This window comes from Tetrao urogallus (genome assembly GCF_951394365.1).
Source record: "Tetrao urogallus genome assembly, chromosome: 2".
Classification (NCBI taxonomy): Eukaryota; Metazoa; Chordata; class Aves; order Galliformes; family Phasianidae; genus Tetrao; species Tetrao urogallus.
In genome coordinates this window covers 47,596,860-47,618,426 of record NC_136814.1, presented here as the reverse complement: position 1 = coordinate 47,618,426, position 21,567 = coordinate 47,596,860, and the positions used below count along the sequence as shown (strand labels likewise).

Below are 21,567 nucleotides of genomic sequence, written 5' to 3'. Positions count from 1 at the left end.
CACCCTTTTAGTTACTCATGTTTGTTTGCTTTGCTCTGCTAGTTAAGTACTAAATATTTTAAATGGGCTTGCAAGGTACTGCTTAACAGCAAGTGTGGTCACTGCTGTGCATTAATAATTTAAAAGCCCTGGAATAAAAATAAAACCTACAGCAATGTATTGTTTAACCTTGCTATCCTGCCTCTGCACAGGCACATGGAGGTGATAGGAGCTGACTCCTGAGGCAGTGCATGAGGACAGCCCTCCTTCTCTCTCCCTCCTCCTGCCTCTCCAGACATCTATCAGACAAGCACCTGCAATACAGAGTGTGCTGCTTTGCTCCCCCAACATTTTCACTCTGCACAGAGGGTGGCCTGCTCCTCACCACAATGGGAGGCAGGTGGTCATACCAACTCTGCAGCAGCCATGACTTACCAAGGGCCAGGCCATTCTTTCTCATTTAGAGGAATTCTCACCAACGTTTCAGTTTTTACTGCAAGTAATGGCTACGTTTGCCTCTTCAGCAACTCTCCTTGCAGATGCATACTCACATTTGCTAGTGTGCATCACAAGGCCCTCACTCAGGAGATAGCAGTAGGAGAGAGCAAATGCCTGTGGGGGATGAGAGCAGGCTTGTAAAGGGGAGCTGAGTGCCTGACATCATATCACCTACCAGCCCACCCAGTGGGGCTGGCACATGGAAGCAGATGAGGAAGGTACCAAGCCATCAAGCTGAGAGCCACAGAAGCCATTTTGTGCACCCACAGCTGAGGGAGGGTGTCCCATGCCTTTGCAAGTACAACATGGAATATCTGAGTCAGACAACAAAAGCTTTGCCAAAATAAGTTTCCCATCCATAGGATTATTTGTTGTTATTATTTTAAGTACAAAAGCATGCTTGTACTTAGATACAAGGAAAGAAGGGGGAGGAGAAAGAAGCAAGCAAAATACAAAAAAATATTACAGAATCCTAAATGGAAACCCAGCATTGCCTCAGGTAACCTGGCCTGGGGAGGCACTGCTGGGTAACAATGATACAAACAATGCAGGCAGAATTTTAAAAATAGTAGCATGGCAATTATTAGCACACACATTTGCTATTCCCCTCCAGCTCTGTAACCCGAGAGAGCTCTGTTTCTGCCAAGCAAAATGTAAGGCATGTACTGTAGGTAGCATTAGCCTTGTAAGTACAGCCCTTCCCATACTGTTAAAAATAACTTTTCCTGCCTCTGCACACCAGACCTCAGGGCTGTTTTTTTTTTCTCCATGTTAAAACATTGGCACTGTTTTGAGGCTGAGAATGTTATGTGGCCCATTTGCCATACATAAGACATTCACAACATGAGACAGCCAGGTGCCACCATGGTGCTCTCCTGCCTCAACCCATTGATTCTGGCAGCACCCTCAGCACGAAGTCAGCCCTGTGTATAGCTAGGAGGGACTTGAGGCACAGAAGGTGCTCTGCAAAGCCACACCTGGACCTATGAGCTCAGCAGCAAGCTGAAAGCTCAGTGTGTGGAGCTGGTGTGATCCCTCTGCCAGCCGTGATTTCCTTCCTTCAGCCACTCCACTTGTAGGAAGGCTTCAGCTGGCCTGTCTCCCAAGCTGGACCAAGCCTTGGCAACATCTGAATGGACATGCGCCAAAGCACCCTAATGTATCCAGCTTTAAAACAGAGCAATAAACAAGACTAAAACTAGAATAAGCACACAAGAAATCCTGCACATACTACTTCCTTCCCAGAGCAGATGCAGCATTTGCACTGTGCCTTTCAGGCTGCCCACTGGGCTGGAAACCTCACAGAAGAGCACGCGCTCAGGCATCTCCTTCCTCCTGGCTGGGTCAGGACACCCTGCAGTGCTCTGTACCTCCCGGCAAAGCCTAGAAACCCCTCACAGCACTCACACCTCACTTCTTTTTTACACACGCATTACCACCCATTCACACAGAAAGGTCAACATCTACCAAGCCCTGGTGGCAGCTCTGCTGCAAAGCCTGCTATAAAAATCAGATGTCCCTTCAGAAAGCAGTAGTTTATGTAACCATGAAACTTGTTTTTTTAATTATTAGTATTTATTTACTTTTCATGGCACTCGGCAGTCACAGCTACTGCCAAAACAGATTCCCACTGTTAATTCATGATGTTATTATCAACAGGCAGCGAGTTTGGGAGCCTTACCCTCACTGTGCTCTGGATGCAAAACATTGTGAAGATAGAGTTACAGTATTTCTTTTAAAAATTAAATTAAATTGTCCATGCAGGAACACCAAGCAATCAAAGCCCTTCAAATGAGTAGTTATCACTGACCTTAATGACAGTGCAGCAGAACAAGTGGTACATGTATGAGGACATCCTTAGTTAGGCTGCACTGTTTAGACTGCAGGCGGCTTACATTTGCTCATATAGCTTTTCCCTGTGCTACTTCTAATTCTCTGGACAGATAAAGATTATTTTCCCCATTATTGATCATCAAATACCTTATTCTCATCTAAGCCTTTGAACTCTACCCAAACAACAGTGGTCCCTCAGCAGGGTTCCATTTGCTTCACCTGCCGTAGCTATTCCTAACTAGCGATCTCATGCTATATAGTTCACATCGATTTTCATTTTTCAAAGGTATTTTAAGAAAATTATCAGGCTATTTATGACATACTAAGAGGTAATGGAGGAGAGGAAGAGAGCAGCAGAGACACTAGCAAGGCACCTCAGCAGCCATCAGGTGCACACCTTGAGCAGTGAGAGCACCAACCCTCAGGATCAGGAGGAGTCAGCATGCCATCCATGCTGGGATGCATGAGGCTAAGGTGGATCCTGCTGCCAGAAGGCTGGCCCAGCCCAGTGGGAGGTGTTGGAAAGCTACTGAGCCAGCAGCAGGATCCCTCCAGCTCTGCTTTCTCTCTGCCAGGTGCTGCCAGCTTCCTGCAGTCTCCTTCTGGATATGTTTGACATGGCAGCTGCTGAAAGGACCAAAACAACTACTCTAGGAAAACAGAAAAAGGGATGAAGAATGCTGATATACTGTTAGATACTTCCAGAATTGTGTGCAGGAAACTGCTGTCCTGACAAGCCTTGCTGCCTGAGCTGTGAAGGGTGCTGGGGGTTGAGCTCAAGGCTCCTCTTTTCTTCTCCAGAGAGAATCACCACAATCTGTTCAGACAACATGGCCTAATATTGGATGCAGGAGAGTGTGTGAGGGGTAATGCTCACAGTTCCCTCCAGGCAACAGCTTGCAGCACACAAAACCTTCATTCCTTCCACCATGATGACCTCCTCAGCAGGAGGTGCAGTGCTGGGCCTCATCTTGACATGGCTGCTGGTCAAGCACCAAAAGCACAGCCCTCCAAGAAGCAGAACCTTGTCTGGGTTTGGGACCCTGGGACCCGCTGGCATTGCTGCACGCAGTGCACAAGGCTCCATATTTTTCATCTGGGCCCTTGGAGCCCTTTTAGTGCTCTTTGAGAGGGAATTCTAATCAGCAGGAAAACAAGGCATTGCTCATTTCAAACTGCTCTTGGGGCAGTCACACACATTCTATAAGATAATCCATAATCAAAGCTCTGAACAGAAGGCAACCCCTGGTTGCCTATTTCATCCTTCTGCAGCACACAGACCCAGTCAAACTATGAACAACTGTGATTATTTTTCCTTGTCTAAATGTGGCATTCCTTAAAGCAGAGAAGGATTTTGCATGACTAAAGGGAAAAGTATGCATGTATGGAAAAACACATGGCTAACTGAACTATGCACCCACCTGCCACTTGCAGAAAAAGGTTACCATGATGTGTTGTCATCTTAGTTTACTCCCTCGGCCTACAGATGTGTGGATCCATCTCCCAAATGCTTTCCTGTGGCTCTGAAATCTCCTGCCAAGATTCTGACTGTCAGCTACCACTGAATTATGAGAGTTGTTTGCTTGCAATGACTCTTAACAATAGACAGACCAGCATTTGACAGCTTTTTCCTGTCCCCAAAAGGCAAAATTTGGAAGTATAGTTGGTTGGGGCATTTGCTAGGCTCCACTGCAACACACTTTTGATCTAAACACATTGTTCAAAAACTAGGTTGCTTCAATAATTTATATCTTTAAAAAAAAAAAAAAAAAGCTGCTTGTTTCCAGCATCCACCCAAGAATCATTTTGTCCAAAGTCCCAATGGAGTCCAGCAATGCACAGAAGTGAAACATGAATGCCATCAATCACTAATCAAACTTACAGAACAGATACTATCTAGTGAATTAAACCAGTAGCTTGCATTTATCTGGGTATAGAGTAAACTGCATCAACTCTATACTCACCCAATGCCAGCATATTCCCATATAATCTAGCATGCCTACTTTATGAGTTTTCATGCTCATGCAGACTTGGAGTCATACCAGTGCAGGGGAAACTTCCACGGCCTATGTGGAGTGCACAAAGAAGGGCACCTTTAACTACAGATGTGCTTTCTTGATTGCTCCCAACCTGAATGTTGTTATCACAAGCACAACAGCCTTACTAGGATTCCTGTTCCTGAAATTGCTGGAGACAGGGAAGTCTTGGTCCTCATTTAAAAGGAAGCTTCAGGCCCTCATCTGCAGACCAAAAGATTTACAAGTAGCCCCTGAGGAAGCATCTCAAGAAACAATGACAAATCAACATACGTTACAAAAGACTCAGTACCTCAGAGTGTCTGACTTACTTAACTCATGATTTTTTGAGCATTTGAGATGGGTAAGGTTCAAACAGGGAATAAACTCTCCAAGAAGTGGAAGTTGAGCATATTCCTGTGTTGTATCTGCTATGTGATCTGGGCTCCCAGTCCCAATGCCTAATTCACAGCTGCTCTTCAATCTCTAATTAGCAAGAGTCAGTGGTCAGACAGAAAGGTTCTGGCCTTTTAGCATTACTTTTTTCTAAAAGCCAGCCTCATTCACGAGCCTAATCTTAGATTCTGAACCAACTCACTGTTTTTTCAGATGTTTCCTGACTAAATGAACCCATACTCCTATGGAAGATTTTGGTTTTGTAGAAAAGAAAAGATCTGAAACTCATAGCTGTGGCTGGGCATGATAGCCTAACTTTCTTAAACAAAGAAAACAATGGAATAGCATAGGATTGACTGGCTTATTTGACCTCTCTTAAGTCCTTCTCTAGTTAACTCTACTGTTGCTGCAGAGGTGATAGAATTTTGAAACACTCTAATTACTGCTGCAAAAGGCACGAGAACAACAGAAAGCATTCTGATGGAAAAAATTTAGATCAGAACCAACTGTAGCCAAAAAATAAAAGCTATAAGAAATAAAGTATTAAAAGAAGGAAGCATCTAACAAGATCAAGCTGAAAAAGTCATACTAATTTCAGAAAGCACTCAGATTTTCAGATTAGAGAGGTAACCAGAGGGAAAATGATAGACAATTATCACTTCACTCAACCCTAGCGTAAAACTCTTGCTTATATTTCATGAGCTGACATATTTTTAAACACTTTGTCCTTGTAACAAGGATAGAAAATTTAGCTTTGGAGTGATTAAGTGGTGAGTTCAATGTGCAGCTACACAGACAAAAAAATAATCAATACAATATGCTAAGTGGTAGCACTTGACTAAGGCACATGGGAGAACAAAAAAAAGAGAGCAGGCATTTGAGGTAGACCATTAAAATCCCAAGGATATTATACAACATGCACTACTGAGGTACACTGTTGATATGGAAACAGAAACACATTTGATAAAGAGGAGACTCTTAACGATAAGTTATAGTGTGCATAGCCTTTTTCCAACATATGACCATTTGGTGCTTGATTTAAGTCTAGCCCAGTACCAGAAAAAATTCTCCAAAGTAATACATTAAAGCCTTTCTGATGACTGAGAAAGCTGTATTAAAAGGACAGCTGGAGTGTAGGAGGCAAAAATTGTACAAGACTAGACAAAAGAACATTAAACATCTTCATTTCCTCTCAAAATCCAGAATCTGGATCAAAATCGGTTCAGTTCATAATAGCATAAGTACAGCTAAATCTGTGTTCAAGAGACATGTTTTTTAGATTCACATATCAAAACACCCGAGTTGGCAACAAACTCTTGACCCTCACAGATGAAGGACCTATTTCTTTTTTCCTAATATCAAGGCTGAAAAGCTGTAATATCTCTTACTGGTTGGGACAGCAGAGACTGCATGCACCACAACCACTGCAGGGTGGAAGAGGGTGATACAGCCTTCCAGTGCTCTGCCTGACACACGGCCTCATTAGCAGGCCAAGCATTGCATTCAGAGTTGAGCAGATTAGCTAGGATTTGATTACGGAAGTGTACTTCTATCTGCATTACACCCCAAGCATTTGCACTCAGCACTCTGCTGAGCCTGCTGCCTGGACCCAGCACAAGTTCAGTGGAGTATGGTGGGAGGACATTCATCTTCTTTCAAAGTGTTAAGCTCAGGAGGAATGAACAGCTTTTCTCCAAAGGGTACAAAGACAGTCTACACTTGGCAAGTTTGTGCACCTGCCACTGGTTATTTCTTGTCTTTTGTGTTTCTTGATTTTTGGTTTCTATGTTCTGCTTCACCCTCAGGCTTCCAAACAGGACCATTTCTGTGGCCTCATGCAGCTGGTACTAGAGCATCTCCCAGATATCGGGGGAAGAAAACTCTACAAGCCTCAATAATCTTCTTTTTCCCCAGAATGTACAAGAAATCACTCAAACAGCTCCAAGACCATTGTTCTCTCCTTACTCTATATGGCTGAGTTACATTTACACACTGAAGACTTAATTGGGAAAGTGACATAAAGAAATAAGGGAGAAAGTGAATATGTTTCATTAGCATGCGACTATAATTCAGAAGACGCTTAAAATTACAGCAGCCTTTCAAGGCTTTCAGATTGATCGGCACAGACAGCACAGCCTCCATGGCAAAAATAGCATCAGATCACACATTTCCCACTTTCACTGAATAGTAAAAGGTACTTAGGAGAAATAAGCTACTAAACTTAAAGGAATAGGGAATATTGATGCAGGTTATAAAGAAATGCATCATGACAGTACTGGAGGTAATGTGTTCTAACACTGATCTAGTAACTATTGTTTCGGTAGGCTTGGATTTAAGGCTAGAGAAACAAGAGAAGACATGCAGTACACTGAAGATCATTAGTTGCAAGAACAAGGCAAGAAACTGCTTGAGGGCTCACTCTAGTACAGGCTAGGTCCAACTCCACTTCTGGTTTAGTATGGCAGTCAAACCAGAAGACATGGGATCCTTTGCATTTCCATTGTTAAGGCAATACATCATCACACTCCACTCACAGAAGGTTTTTCCAGGTACTACCAAATAAGATCTTTTACCTGCACTTCCAAAGTTACTTTCAGTCTTAAATACATATTTTAAAAGCTTCGTTTCTTTCATTTTAAAGAGAAATTTTCAGTTTCTGTTGGAAGACAGAAAAGCCTGTAAGAAGCATAAGTTAATACCTGAGCAAATTTGATCACTATACCAAAAAGATTAAGCAGAAAAAAAAAAATCCCACCAACAGTAGTTAAGGTTATAACTAGCAACATCAAAACTTCATAAACACTCTGTATTTATACTGATGGCAGAGTTCACCAGTGACAAAAACAGATTCTGCAAATCTAGGTGCTTTCTAAGCACATTTTCTTTGCTTCAATTTGTCTCTACCTTTTGATTGCAGCAGTAATTACACACCTGCATCTGTTACCATCAAGAAAAAGGAAAGAGAAGTAACACAATTCTGGAAAATATTTGAAGGAAACACCTAGAATTTTAAGGTCTTTGACCATTGTTACAATCACGGTAGAAGGCCAATACAGGAGCATAACAACAATGAGACTAGCACAGATTGAACAGCGTTACAAAGGAAAAGGAAAAACACTCACCCTTCTCCAAAGAAATAGGCTTGCAGGAAAGACTCCACAAAGGAGGGATCTCCAACTGGAGACCTTTCCCCAGTGGCAGTCAGCCCTTAAATGAGGTCTAAGAAAGGTGCAGACAGGCTCCACCCCTTCAGGTCACACAGCTGAATTGCCTTCATCTGTGCTCCCAGGGCTGACCGAGTCCTTTCCCCAGGTGCTCAATCAGTGGTTCAAGCCCTGACTCAACAGTTACTATACAACCATCTCAATTGAACTGAAGAAGAACCTATTTATAAAAGCATCCAATTTCAACTTGAGGATACCAACAAATGATGATACCATTTATCCATATAGTATCAGGCTCAGTGCTTTTCACTCTCACTACCGAATCAGTCCATTTCCATCTACTCACAAATTTCCCTTCCTTAATCTTCCAAGCCTTCCTCTTCATTATGCTTTTCTCCAATAAATGATTACATATTCCTCATTTTCTCTCTAAATTGAAATACAAATGCTGCTCTAAAATTAATGCTTCCTATTTTATTATGTCAGCCCATGACGTCAGAGGTGGATGTTGGTGGTATGGCAGTAGAGGTTGAACCTTTCCACCAGTATTGCATTACATGTTGTTGCCATGCAACAGACAGCAGCAGAGAGACAGTCTGACAGAATGGTGTCTGACATGGAAGCACATATAAACAAAAAATGTGCTGCTGAATTCTTCAATGAGTGAAAAATTGCACCTAGTGATATTAATTGATGTTTATTGAATGTTTATATAAACCAAACAGAGGAGGGTGGTGCATTTCAGCAGTGCAGACAGTGACTGTGGATCATCACCATTGGGGCAAATATTTACGAGCGTGGTATTCAGACTCTTGTTGGTAAAAATGCATAGCTACTGGCAGTGACTGCATTGAAAAACAGTGTAGCTGAGAATTTGCTCTATCGTTGTCTATTGTGCTCTTTGTACCTGTTATAGTTTCTATGGAAATAAAAAGGATGCATTACTTTTGGAGTGATGCAAGACTCTTGTCAGTCTTCTTACTAGCAGAACATGTAACAGGACAAATTTCTTACTGATTTTTTGAAACTTCCAAGTACTTCAACTACTTTCTGGCTCCTCAAAATCTCAACATCCTTTATAAATCACAGAATCATTGCATGCATTTATTCAGTACCTGTTTAGCATCTGTGGAAGATGCTGGTGATGGCAAATCCTATGCAGAATCAATTAATCCTTGTTATAGTACTTCACCAAGAGTTCAAGTACAACTCTTTGTTCAGAACTAGGCCTGTATCCTCTTCCAGTTTCCATGCAACAGATGCACTGTTCATATGGCCCTCATGCTTTTTTCCCCTGGAGCATATTTACATTATGGCTTATATACATTAAGGCCTTAATACAGCAAATTCACTTCAGAGTTGCCAAGTAATTCAATTTCCACACATATTGCCAGAGAAAAGCACTAAAGACTCTTTAAATGCTCACAGTGTCCAAGAGATCAAAGCGCACAAGAAGAACACGTTTGGAAGAAAATATTTTGCTCCCACCTTTCTTGGTCATATTCTCCAAGAATAGAGAAAGTTAAGATCCTCTCTATCGTCTGTGTTCCCCCAGATGATCCCTGCACAAACTTTAGGAGTAAAACCCACCACAGGAATAATTGCAGTAAAGGGTAAAAATCAAGATTGGAAGTAGAAGGCTCATCTTATTTCTTATGTCCTAAAGGAATATACCATCCTGTCACGCCACGAGGCATACTGATTACAAGCACTTTCTCCTTCTAAGTCAACTAGAAGACATCATCACACTGTCAGCTCCTGCTGTAAAACATGCAAAGGCTAATTATGCCACAAGGCATACCCTAGGAACACACGCTCTCACAGGCAACCTTGTATACTGGAGAGGCATTTCAATGCCAAAGCAAAAAAACTCAGCTTTGCTACATATTTATTTCAGGGCACATCAGTTCCTTTCATTATACCATTTAAAACCCCACAGAAGCACTCACTGCAGACTTGGCCCACATAAGGAAAGTGGCCCAGCCACAGCAGTGAAGAGTTTCGGCTAAGATTTAACTTCACATTGTTTCAGCAACAGTGTGCTATTGATATGCCCCTTGAATATTTCCCAAAGCCAAGAACACCCACACAGTATAAAGACATAAATCTCAAAGAAATCTTCATGAATGGCTTGGTTCTTCCCCACAGCCACTAAAGCCAAGAGCATCTCTGCTCAGTAAAAAGCAATGAAAAGGAAACCCTGTAAGTCTCTAGTAAAATCATGCCAGCTGCAAACTATAGTTCTTTAGTTTTTGGTCACTGACACTTGTAAGATAGCAACACATGTAGAGCTGGAGGAGAGGAAGCCTCTCACAAAAGTGAATGTCCCATCCACATATGGCAGAAGACAGCGTGGGCTATCCCAGTGTTTGTTGTCTCCAAGTCTACCACTGATCTCCCCCAACTGCTTTCAAAAAAGTAGGCTGCTATTTTCCACAACTGCAATGCAAGAAAAAGACAACAAAAAATGTAAACAGGCAACACATACGGGCATTTTTAGCTGAGTAAGGTGAGGAAAAATTATTTACAGAGTGTCATTTTGCTACAGGATAAAAGAGATAACAGGCATAGTTGTCATTACACAACAAGATATATTACACTAGAAGAAAAAAATGTACATATTTGAAATTGTAAGTGGAATCATACACTGTATCTCTGAATGTAGAAATGACCCTAATCTTTCTGTTCTGACTGGGGGTTGTTTCTAAATATCACCTGCAATATGTAGACAGCTGTAACTGCCTCAGATCCTCAACAAGGAGCACAGACCAAGGAGAGAATCTCCTTGTGATGAGAAGTCATCTACCATGGGCCTCTTTCTGAAGACTTCCCATTGATAACACTGACAGCAACTGCGAGAAACAGCAACATAAAAACAGCAGCAATCACAAACCGCCCCTGCTGAAATTCCCAGAGCTCATTTCACATGTCATAAAAAAAAAAAAAAAAAAAAAAATTACAAGTCTCCATTAGAAACCAGTGTAGAATCGCAGCTTCACCAAGGTATAAGATTTAAACTTGACTTGCTGCAAGGCAAAACAACCAAGTCTTTTCTCAGGGCTGCTAAAATTCCTTAAGGCAAATTAAGAGAGGTATGGAAGAGAAAAAAGGTGGACAGCCCTGCTGCCAGTCTTTCAATAGAGAACTGAGTGTCACCCACTGGTAAGCCCTCCTCACCTAACCTCTAGGGGAAGGCAAAAAGGAAGCAGCAGTACTTATCTGAAAACATTTCCAAGATTCGTCTTTGTTTTAATTCTTCAGGGCACAGGGAAAGCATGCCTCAGCTGTAGACTTTCAAAAGTGAGGTTATCCACCAGGTCACAGAAATTTGGCTGGGTGATACTGAGCTGAGTCTTTTGTTGTACATTGAGATTGTTGAGATCTACGCAGCTGGATTCCCACGTACTTACCACCTGCCAGGCTTCTCATTCTGGTAAGAAAGTCCATTTACCAAACTATTCAGCAACAGTAAAGTGTACATGTAACAAGTCACAAGTTGTTCCATTTATTTGAGTAAATATCTGGTAAATAAAATCATCGGTAAACATTACAAAATTAAATACATTAAAAAAGCTTGCCAGTATACATAAAATTCACAAACATGTACTTCTTTTGAAAAATAAAATATGTTCAGAGCACCCTTGATATAAAATGCCTGACTAGTGTCACCTACCAGCATATGGTAGCTTATTGAACATTTCAGATAGGACATTTTCCAGGAGGGAGCAGGGATCTCTCTTCTGTTCTTGCTTTTACAAGAGATCCACATTATAAAGTCTCCCCAGGTTCTCAGAGCAGAGCCACAAACAAAGACTATAATAACCTTTGTCTACTTGAATAGGAGAGGAATCTTGATTAAGACCACATCACTAAATGCAAGACAGTGCTTTAAAGTCATTTTGGCAGCATTGCCTTTTCCTCCATTGTGAAGCACCTTTTAAGTGGTGATGGACATTTCTCTAGATATGACTGCAGGCCCTTTTTCGGCATAGGTTTGCCTTGTTTGTTCCAAGACACCGTGAGGTGGAGAGGAAATGATCTGGCAAAGCATCAAAGTTAAAATAACATTAAATCTACAAATTAAGCCCTTAGAATTCCCAATTCTCATATGCTGCAGTCTAAATAAGGAGATATGATGAAATTTTTCACTGGGCTGCTTTAAGGGTACTTAGAAAAATGGCAGCACTCATTTTAGTAATCTAAATCGGTATGTTGTGGTAGCATATTTGCAATAACCACCATTTAAATAATTTACTGTAACAAACTTTTCCTTCCATCCATGTGAAACAGTATTCACAACCCACTTTATAATTTATATACAGACAAGCACAAGAAATTTGACATCCATGAGTTAAATGTACAACCAACTTAAAAAACATTATCCAACTAGTCACAAGGAGAAGTCTCCTAGCTCTGTAAATGTACAAGATCTTCTGGTTTACCACGTAGGCTTGCTGCCTTTCATCACTAACTCTTGGATTCTTCACTTGCTTCTGTAATCCTCAAGCGAAAGTTGAGCAGCATCCAAAATGTTGATATTCTTGATTTAAAAAAAAATAAAAATAAAAATTGACACTTAAAAAAGAACCCTTAAAACACACAAAAGAAATTCCTTGAGTCAAAACTGAATGAAATCAAAAAAGTTGTGGAGAAAGACAGGTATTTTAATAAAGGTCTTGTATTCAAAGTCCCATTTCCCTTGCCATGTCTTTTACAGAGTGCTACTACTTCGAGTTATTTATATACTCTTCTTTTGAGGGGGACTGAGTTTTCTCATTCCTCTTATCCGAGTTAGCAGCTCTTTGATAAATTCCTAGGAAAAACAGATTAAAAAATATGAGTAATCTTTATGATCCCGTAATACCACAATTTTGAGTTTTAAAAAATTTCAAAGCAAACTGTACATTTTGCTTTAAGCTTTTACTGCTAAGCTGAAATTTCTTTAGCCTGATATCTGGGAATCTTATATGCATACTCTTGTCACATAGTGAAGGTGTGAATTAGTGATTTTTTCTCTGTGTGAGCGTGCTGCTTTAGTTGCTAGTCATCTCCCAGCCTTTTATTAGCCTTCTACCAACTGTTGAATGAGATAAAATCTACGATAGGATACCATGCAAACAGCCAAATGAGAATGTCACAGTTTCAGCCTGCACAGAAATCAAACAAAAGAGGGGTTTGTTTCACCATTTTCCAGCCTGGCACAAGCATTTTGGCTGGCTGCTCATTCAGCTGGAAAAGAAAGCTAGTCTGGCTGAAAAATCAACTGTTTTCCTGTTGCCCTGTTAACTTCCAAACTGGTTCACCTTATGACCAGACTCACCGCTCGGCTCCACACCAACTAGTGCCTGTCTGAGGCAATGTAGGGGCAAGGGGCTAGAGGTAGCACCACTGGCTTATTCTGAGTGAAAGACTGGGGTAACACTGGGCAAAATGCTGGGCAAAACTTGTGATGGAGCTCAGTGATCAACATTATTGTGAAACAAAAGACATTAATGGGCCAGATATTTGTTTACACTGATAACTTCCTCGGCTTCAGTGGATTTCCTTTTTAAAAAAAAAAAAATTGTGAAAGAGCAGAAGCTTAAAGAATTATACCATTATACACCAAAAGAATTTCAGATAATAATTGCAGGCCTGCTAAAAGCTATATCACCCCTTACTGTCACACTGGGAGAACAATGTTTATCTATGGTACTATGTATACACTCACAAAAGGGTCCTTATCTAGAAATCGTTTAGCTATGAACATGGAATGTAACTATGGATTTAGTCAGTTGGGTTGATGTGAAAGGTCAAAAAAGCGTGACTTCCTAGCCAAGTGCTTGAGGCTAAACATGCCAGTGAGCAAGGTCACCACCTAAATGACAACACAGTACCTTTCCAAAAAGAGTCACACTGAAACACACATTATACAGGTGCTGAAGTGTGCATACAGAAAGTCTCCGTAAATGGGTATTTGAGAGGGGCAAGTGTTTTTTTTCTGGCACACTTACTGCACTGCATATACTGTCTTATCATTACTTAAATACCCACACCAGCTGTGGTTTCAAATATCAACAGCAAAGGCAAAGCAACAGCTATCTCAGTGTGGGTTATAAAAGCTCACCAGGAACATTATGTATCATAGTGTGGTACTCACAAACCAGCTAGATCAATACCAGTACATGAATACACTTGTGCATATCAACAGCATACATCCCCTATGAATAGGCATATAGCTTGAAGGGATGATTGGAAAAGTGCATTGTTAAGATCCCAAATTCTCCCTCTCTATCACTTAAAAGCTGTATTTTTTCAATATGTGCACAGGTCACTGCGACAGTATCCACTCAGATTTGTTAGAATACAACACTTAACCATTGAGAAGTCAAAAAAGGAGGAAGACAGTTTTACCCTGAAAATCCACAGCATTTATTGCACTGTGCATTGATCCTGTGTTACTCTTTCATCATCCTGAAGGCCTGTAAACAACACAAAACTAACACAGCATGATGCTGTTTGAAAGAAGAAGTTCTTCACTCAGAGGGCAGTGAGGCACTGGCAAAGGCTGCCCAGAGAAGCTGTGGATGCCCCATCCCTAGATGAGTTCAAGGCCAGGTTGGATGGGATGGCATCTGCAGAGCTGACAGAGAAATCTACAGGCTGAACTCAGCTGTTTGGGAACTACCTCTTTCATTCCTTTGTCCACTTTCTCCCTAGCTCAGAAAAATTGTTTCTCAATACGTTACAGCGAAACTTCTGTTATTGTTGCAGCACCCCAAGCTCTTCTTTTGCAAAGGAACATATTTGATTAAAGTTTTCCATCTTATAGGCACCTAGAAACTCCTCAGTACCACCAACAGAGCATGAAAATAAACCAGGCTGAGTGGGAGTAACCTAATCAAATGGGAGGTAAATGAGGCCTTATTCTCTGGAAGGGGAAGGAAGCCATGTTCACTTGAAGAAGTACATATAATGATTACAAAAGCTTACCCCTCTGGAGTTATTCTTTTTGAACTAAGGGACTAAGCACAGAATAGTAAAACCCAACAAGAACATTTTGTACACAGCAAGCATTTCACACAGTGCTGCAGTGCAGTAGTGCAGTCCCACAGGTGTCAAGCCAGAGTACCAGTTCAGTATGTTTCTGATTTGCTCTAAGTATCATTTTGCACTGATACTTGCACTGAGCCTGCAGTTTTTGTACGTTTGTGTTCTGGTGTTTGTGCCTTTTTGCAGCACTACATCAGGGTAAGGCAGCACTGTAGAGCAGATGCACATTTTCCCTCTTGGAGGCATAAAAGGCAGCTTTGCAGCATTTTAATAAGCCTTCACTTTACAGCTAACTGACTCAGCTTTATGACACACAGTAATACCCATTTATTTTCTTTAAACATCACTCAAAAATTGCAGTTTTATTCCTTGTGGACATTTGAGTTGAAGCTTAATGGAAGGCTTAATATCCACATCTATCTCAACCTCATACACAAAAAATCATTTTACATGGAGCATTTTTGTGAAATCCCTTCTAAGAGTTGGGCTGACGTTTAGCATCGAGCATTTAAAAGCTAACCATGTAGCAAGATAAGGAAAAAGTAGTTCTGCAACACACGTTGAATTATCTACTTATTAATACTTCTTTAATTCTCATAGTTGAAAAACACTTAAAAATAACTCAGAGATTCAAGAACTTACAAATTATTCCTTTGAGGACTACAGCCAGAAGCATGGAGGGCATATCTGTACTTTTAATAGAACAAAAAATCCAGTACTAACAGTTTGGTCCTTCATTAACAGGGGAAAAAAAGAAAAAGAGAAAAAAAAAAAGAAAAAAAAAAAAAAAAAAAGAAAAAATGTATATAAATGTAGTTTAAGTTCTTTCTACGGATTTTCTTCAAGGAGATCACCTGTATATACAGCTCTGTCACAAGCACGAAGAGTCTTGTAATTTATAATACAAAATTGCTGTTTCCAGAAGACACATCTTTCTAATTCTGAAGTCAAATTCAAATGAGAGTTGGACAGAGATGAAATCTATAGTTCATTTGAACTCTTTAATTGTCAGCCCTAGGCAGTTGCCTTCTCCTTTCTCTAATGCTTTCCCTAGAATCAAAGGCATTTAGTTCAGCAAAAACATTCATCTAACGCAGAATAAAAAAAAAAAAAGAAGGCAAACAAAGGTGAAATGATAATTCAGCGAATGGGAGGAAATCACCTCTCTGCTTTGGAGGTGCGAATCACTGTTTTAATGAGGTCATTTGACAGGCAATGAATTCTGGGCTTCCTGTTCAAGTCATCCAATTAATTCTAGACACTAATTAGACTTTTTCTCTCCAGATTTCTCTCACAAACAGAACACATGTAATAGGACTAGGTCTTAAGCCAAAATGAAGGGTGTCTCATGCTTCTGCTTCACCAGAGCATGAAATGAATCCTCAGTCAGCTTTGCTCCACAGCTTTACTTCCCTGCAGCCAAGTCAAAAGTCAAGATTTCCTCAATTGTTTGCCTGAGGCTATCTCCCAGAGAAAGAGCCTGATCAGTTGAATCAAAAAGTAAATCCAGCCTGGAGAGTGCTCTATGTAACTCTGTGAGGAAGAAACTCAAATATGCCATCTGAATGGGGGAGAAAAAAGAGGAAGAGGGAACCCTATTTCCAAACCCCTTCTTTTCCGCACAGGCTCAAACCTTAAGGTGACTGCACATGAAGAAGGGAAATGAGGAGTCCCAGATGTTTCAGGAAAATGGGGCCAGAAGCTGTCTTCTGATAGCAAGAATTGGTGCAGCACCTCTGCAGCCTCTCTGCACAATCTGAAGGGACCAGTGAGGCCACAGCACTATCAATGCCCAGAGAAGCACAGTACACAGCAGTTCAGCTTCTTGGTGAGCCCTGTAGAAGGCACTGACTAAATACCACAACACTTAGCTGCGGTTAAGATATACACTCTGGTTATTCTCCAGTTCAGCAGCATGTAAATGAGCACAATTTATTCTTGTCATTTGCTCCTTCATCCTTCAATACTGTGATGAGTATTTGTAAGATGTGTTCATGAGTACTTGCAGAAATGACAACATGCAAGTTTAATTCTCTCCAACACTGTAGTACAATGTAGGGCAGACCTCAGCAGGCATATAAACCATTTAAGCTCACTGAATTCAAAGTGGTCAAACTAGATGACCTGTAAGACCCCTTTCAACACAAACCATTCTATGATTCTAAACGGATCAACCAGAAATCATATTTTTTCGAAATACCTCTGTCTGCATGGTTTTAAATATGCATGTTTCTTAACATTTTTCCTTTACAAAATGATTTGCTATTAAGTAACATGGACATGTAATATAGTTATAGTGACTTAATTTATCACCCATCACCTGAACTACCATGACTGAGCTTCTAAGCTGTCTGAGGTACAAGGCAGTATACAGCACTGAGGCTTTAGGACACATCTTTAGTTACTATTGCTTAGAATGGGTATCTTCTGTATTGCTGCCTTGTGATTACATTAAAAACAATCAGAAACCAGTAACACAAGCACAAAGTAGTTCGTAACACAGGAGGACCAAAAAACAAACGATCTTTCAAAAGTTGACAAATACCATTTCAAAAGAGTTGAGCTTTCAGTTCATGTCTGTATACTAAATGCATACATTATCTAAAGACATACCTGAATTAGTTCTAGAAAACACACTGCTTGGACCACTCTTGAAGCTGCCATTGGCTCCAACTAAACTTGAGGAAATGCACAATTAAGCAAATGCCCTTCTCTACCTTCTCAAACTTGTTAAAAGCTGCTGAAATAGTCCAGACATTTAAGTAACCCTAAATAGTCAATGGCTTAAATCACTGCCTATATTATCCAGAAAGTATGCACGGTAAATTTGGAAATCACGTTGAAAATTGTTACTAATTCGAAGTTCTCAACAAAATAACTTTATCATGCTATTTCATTTACTTTTTCTCTCATTTTGCACTGAGTGAAGATTCATACTAAGAAGATGGCCGGTAGATTTAAATCTGCCTTCCTGAGTAGAAGAGATCTTTAAACCATTAGCCATAAGTTTTACATGTTCCTTTGAAAAAAACAACACAGAACTTACTTAACTAGGTTCTCTTCAAAGATTACTTTTTTTGCAGACATTATGTAGTTCAACCACACCTTTCAGAGTCAGTATACACACAGATTGCTCACTCATTCAATTTCTCTTTCATAAAAGTTCACAAGTCTCCTCATTTTGCCTTACATCACTTTGGCAGCTCCACCTACAGAAGCTTTAATTCACATCTGTGACAAATACTTCAGACGATCTCCAGAGCAGAGTCTAAACAGGTGATCTTGCAATTTAGCCAGCCTCCTTTAAAGTATACTTCATTTATTTCATGTCCACAACACTCTTCCTATTCTAAACGAGCCTACTGTCAAACATCAAAACCTTATCGTCAAAGCTACAGGTCACATTTCTTTGTTACATTATTCACTGCTAACATGAAAGTTCACTGTGACCTATGTTAAGACCCTCTATTGCACAGAACTGAGATAGCTGCTTGAGAAAGATGTGGGTGGGATCCTTCCCAGGCGATGCATGGTACAGAGAAGTGCTATCTGCCCTGGCCACATGAACAGTGGCAGTGGATGCTGCTGCTCGCAGCTCCTTTTCAGCCACAATTCACATACAACATTTTACAACATTGATTTTGCACAAAGCATATCCTATAGCAGTGCTGAAAAAAGAAATGCTGTTCTCTCATAACAAGCCTTGGCTTACATAGCTTAAACTACATGATTTGTACCATCTTGGAACTAGATATGATAGTTCCAGAAGTAAGAAAGAGAAATGGAGAAAGCAATGTTTAGTTTTGCATGATGGGAAGACCATTGTCATATGTCAAAGCACTGTCCCTCTGGAGATCCTTAAACCTATTCCTTAGGACAGGCTTCTCAGAAGAAAAGTCAAGCACTTCTCTTCAACAGGTGTAACTTAGCTACGTGGAGCAAGGAGATTTCAGCACAAATAAAAAATGTGAGTATAAAGATGAGTCACATGCTGCAGTGACGAACGCAAATAAAAATGTATACCTCAGAATGCAATAGTCACTAAATGCGTCTCTTCACTGCGATTGTTTTTTGTGTGGTTTTTGTTGCTTTTTATTGGTTTGTTTTGCTTTTTAATGATTATTACATTTGAAGAAACAGCCAAGCTGAAAAATTATGCCCAGATATTATTTTTACCATTTGGCACATTTTATATAGCTGATTTCTAATAGTGAATGACACATCAGTCACAATGCATATCAATCTTGATGAGCACATCAAATTTTTGATTTAAGGATCACTAATATGAAATTAGCAGTACCCCAAAAATCATAATAACTGCATGCGCTTTTCAAATTAATGTGTTTGCCTTGCTTGGGTGAATTAAACCACTACTTACAAGAAAGCTCACACATCAAGCATATTCTCATACAAATTAACACAACAGCAATAACTGCTACCTCCAGAAAGATTTTAAAATTTTAGTCTACATTCATAGTCTAGCTGTAGTTCTTTGCTATGGTTTAACTCCAGCGTGCAGATAAGTCTCCCACACATACTTGCTTCAGAAGGTTTCAGAGCAGTTCCTCCTAAGTTAGTGTCAGATACTACCTTTAGCCAACTTATTGGTAGATTTAGAGGGTAGATTTACATTAGATATAAGGAAAAAAGCTTTTACAGTGAGAGTGTTGAAGCATTGAAGCAGGTTACCCAGAGAGGTTGTGGATGACCCATCCATGGAGACATTCAAGGCCTGTCTGGATGGGGCTCTGGGTAACATGATGAATCTGTAGGTGTCCCTGTTCACTGCAGGGGAGTTGGACTAGATGGCCTTCCAAATCTAAGGATTTTATGATTCTATTACAGAGGCTGAGAATGGAGGTTCAAAATTCCTGCCCCTTTTCAAGTGACCTGGATAATTCCATTTCCTCTGACGAAAAATCAATCCAGAATATATGCATAAACTCCTCAGCCATCCTGTAACCTTTAGTTTCATAAAACTAAGCAAAATTGGTGTGAAGTATGATTCACTTTGTTTATTACAGGTGGGATAAAAACTTCAAGTTATTGAGCTGTATTTTTTCTTGTGTTCTGAATAGTGAAGACATCATACTACATAATTTTTTACCCAGAAAGAGATTACACCTTTTTCAAACTGTACAACTATTGGTGCAAAAGCGTCTGGTGCACTCAATGGGCTGTATTTGAGTGGTCAAGAGAAATTCTATCAGCTCATATTTTTTCTCCACAAGCTTCCTAGAAATCCTTTCAAAAATGAAATACCTCAGTATCTGGAAATGCGAAAGGATTGCAGATTTTCTAGAAAATGCATGGATTCTCATAAAGCAAATTTAATCCTACTTGCAGGCTTTTCTTCGTTCACCAGTGACAGGTTAAAAATTACAAATTTAAAATGGCCTAAGTTAGCAGTCATGTGGTGCTACTGGGCTCATAATGCTACAGAGAAGAAAAGCTGCTGTTGTGAAAACAGTCCTGAGAAACAACTCCCATTTTTGCAACTATCTTCACAGCAGATTGGATTATCTCAAGAGACTGATAAGGAAGATGGGTATTTTGCCAGGTAAAGGAGCTGCCTCCATTCCACCAACGGAGGACTAGAGAGCCAAGTCAAAAACTGCAGTATTAATATTCCACATTCATCCCAGAGAGCTGAGGGCAGTTTAACAGTAGTATACATGTTCATTATGTTTTTTCATGTGAAGTGCCACCTCATCTTAATTTACCTGCTCTGCACAAATTACTGTGGTTTTATAAACAAGCTTTCCAGTGGAAAACTCACTGGCACCTGTCATGTATCCTTATGAGAGCTCTAAAATTTGTCCTTGCACTAAGTGTCAAACTTCAGAGCTGGAACAGCACAGAACAAGTCATACACATTTCACCAGGTGAGTCTTTCTGGGTCAGCTCCCTCTACTGTCAAAAAGTTATTTATTACCAGCAACTTCTGGACAACTTTTCCAATGTGCGACAGGAATAAATAAAATTGAAAAGTTTCCAAAGAAAGCATCCAGAGGACTGGAAAATGTATCTGTAATTATAACAGTAGTTCTTCCTGACAGTATGACTGTCTGTAAGACCCAGTAGTTTAAGTGGCTACAATTACAGATATTACAGGACTGCTTATCATGGTGAAAAGGAGCCATATACAGCCTTGTTTCCAAGTTGAAACCAAAAGCAAGTTGAAAATTGAATACTTTATTCAATAGTTCAGTTTGTCCCACCATCATCAAAGTCTATTCACAGAAGGAACTAGCCAAGATGCATATCTGCATTACAGTGCCAGATTTACTACCAACATTAAAATTACATAACTTCACCTTGAAGAGCACACAGTCCATCTCTCAAGTTGAAATTCATGGAAATATAGTAGGATTGAGGTTTTTTTGAACATGTGTTGAAAATTGTGTCTAGTTCTCTTGTACCATGACAGTATATAAACATCAGTAAATTCAACCATGACATTATGTAAGACAACAACGGTACACTTCTGCTGGTATGATCACAGTTCAGTCACAGTTCATTCCTACTATAGTCAAATGACAGGCTTCAGCATTTTCAGCAAATAAAGTCCCAAGCCCATCAACTTGCCATTAACATTCCTATGTTAACTTTAAAATAAGTGAAATAAATAGAGTTTCTTTAACTTGAGC

At 40.2% G+C, this 21,567-nt stretch overlaps 1 protein-coding gene across 1 annotated transcript in view; it reads right to left on the bottom strand.

The window, feature by feature from the left end:
- Positions 1-12,623: 12,623 nt before the first annotated feature.
- The window catches only part of PPP1R14C (protein phosphatase 1 regulatory inhibitor subunit 14C), a gene marked incomplete at both ends in the record, with an annotated part of 51,196 nt that continues 42,252 nt past the window's right edge, over positions 12,624-21,567 (bottom strand). Inside the window, one exon of the mRNA XM_079550621.1 lies at positions 12,624-12,698. Coding sequence (XP_079406747.1) covers positions 12,624-12,698 — 75 coding nt within the window. The remainder of the gene's footprint in view (positions 12,699-21,567) is intronic.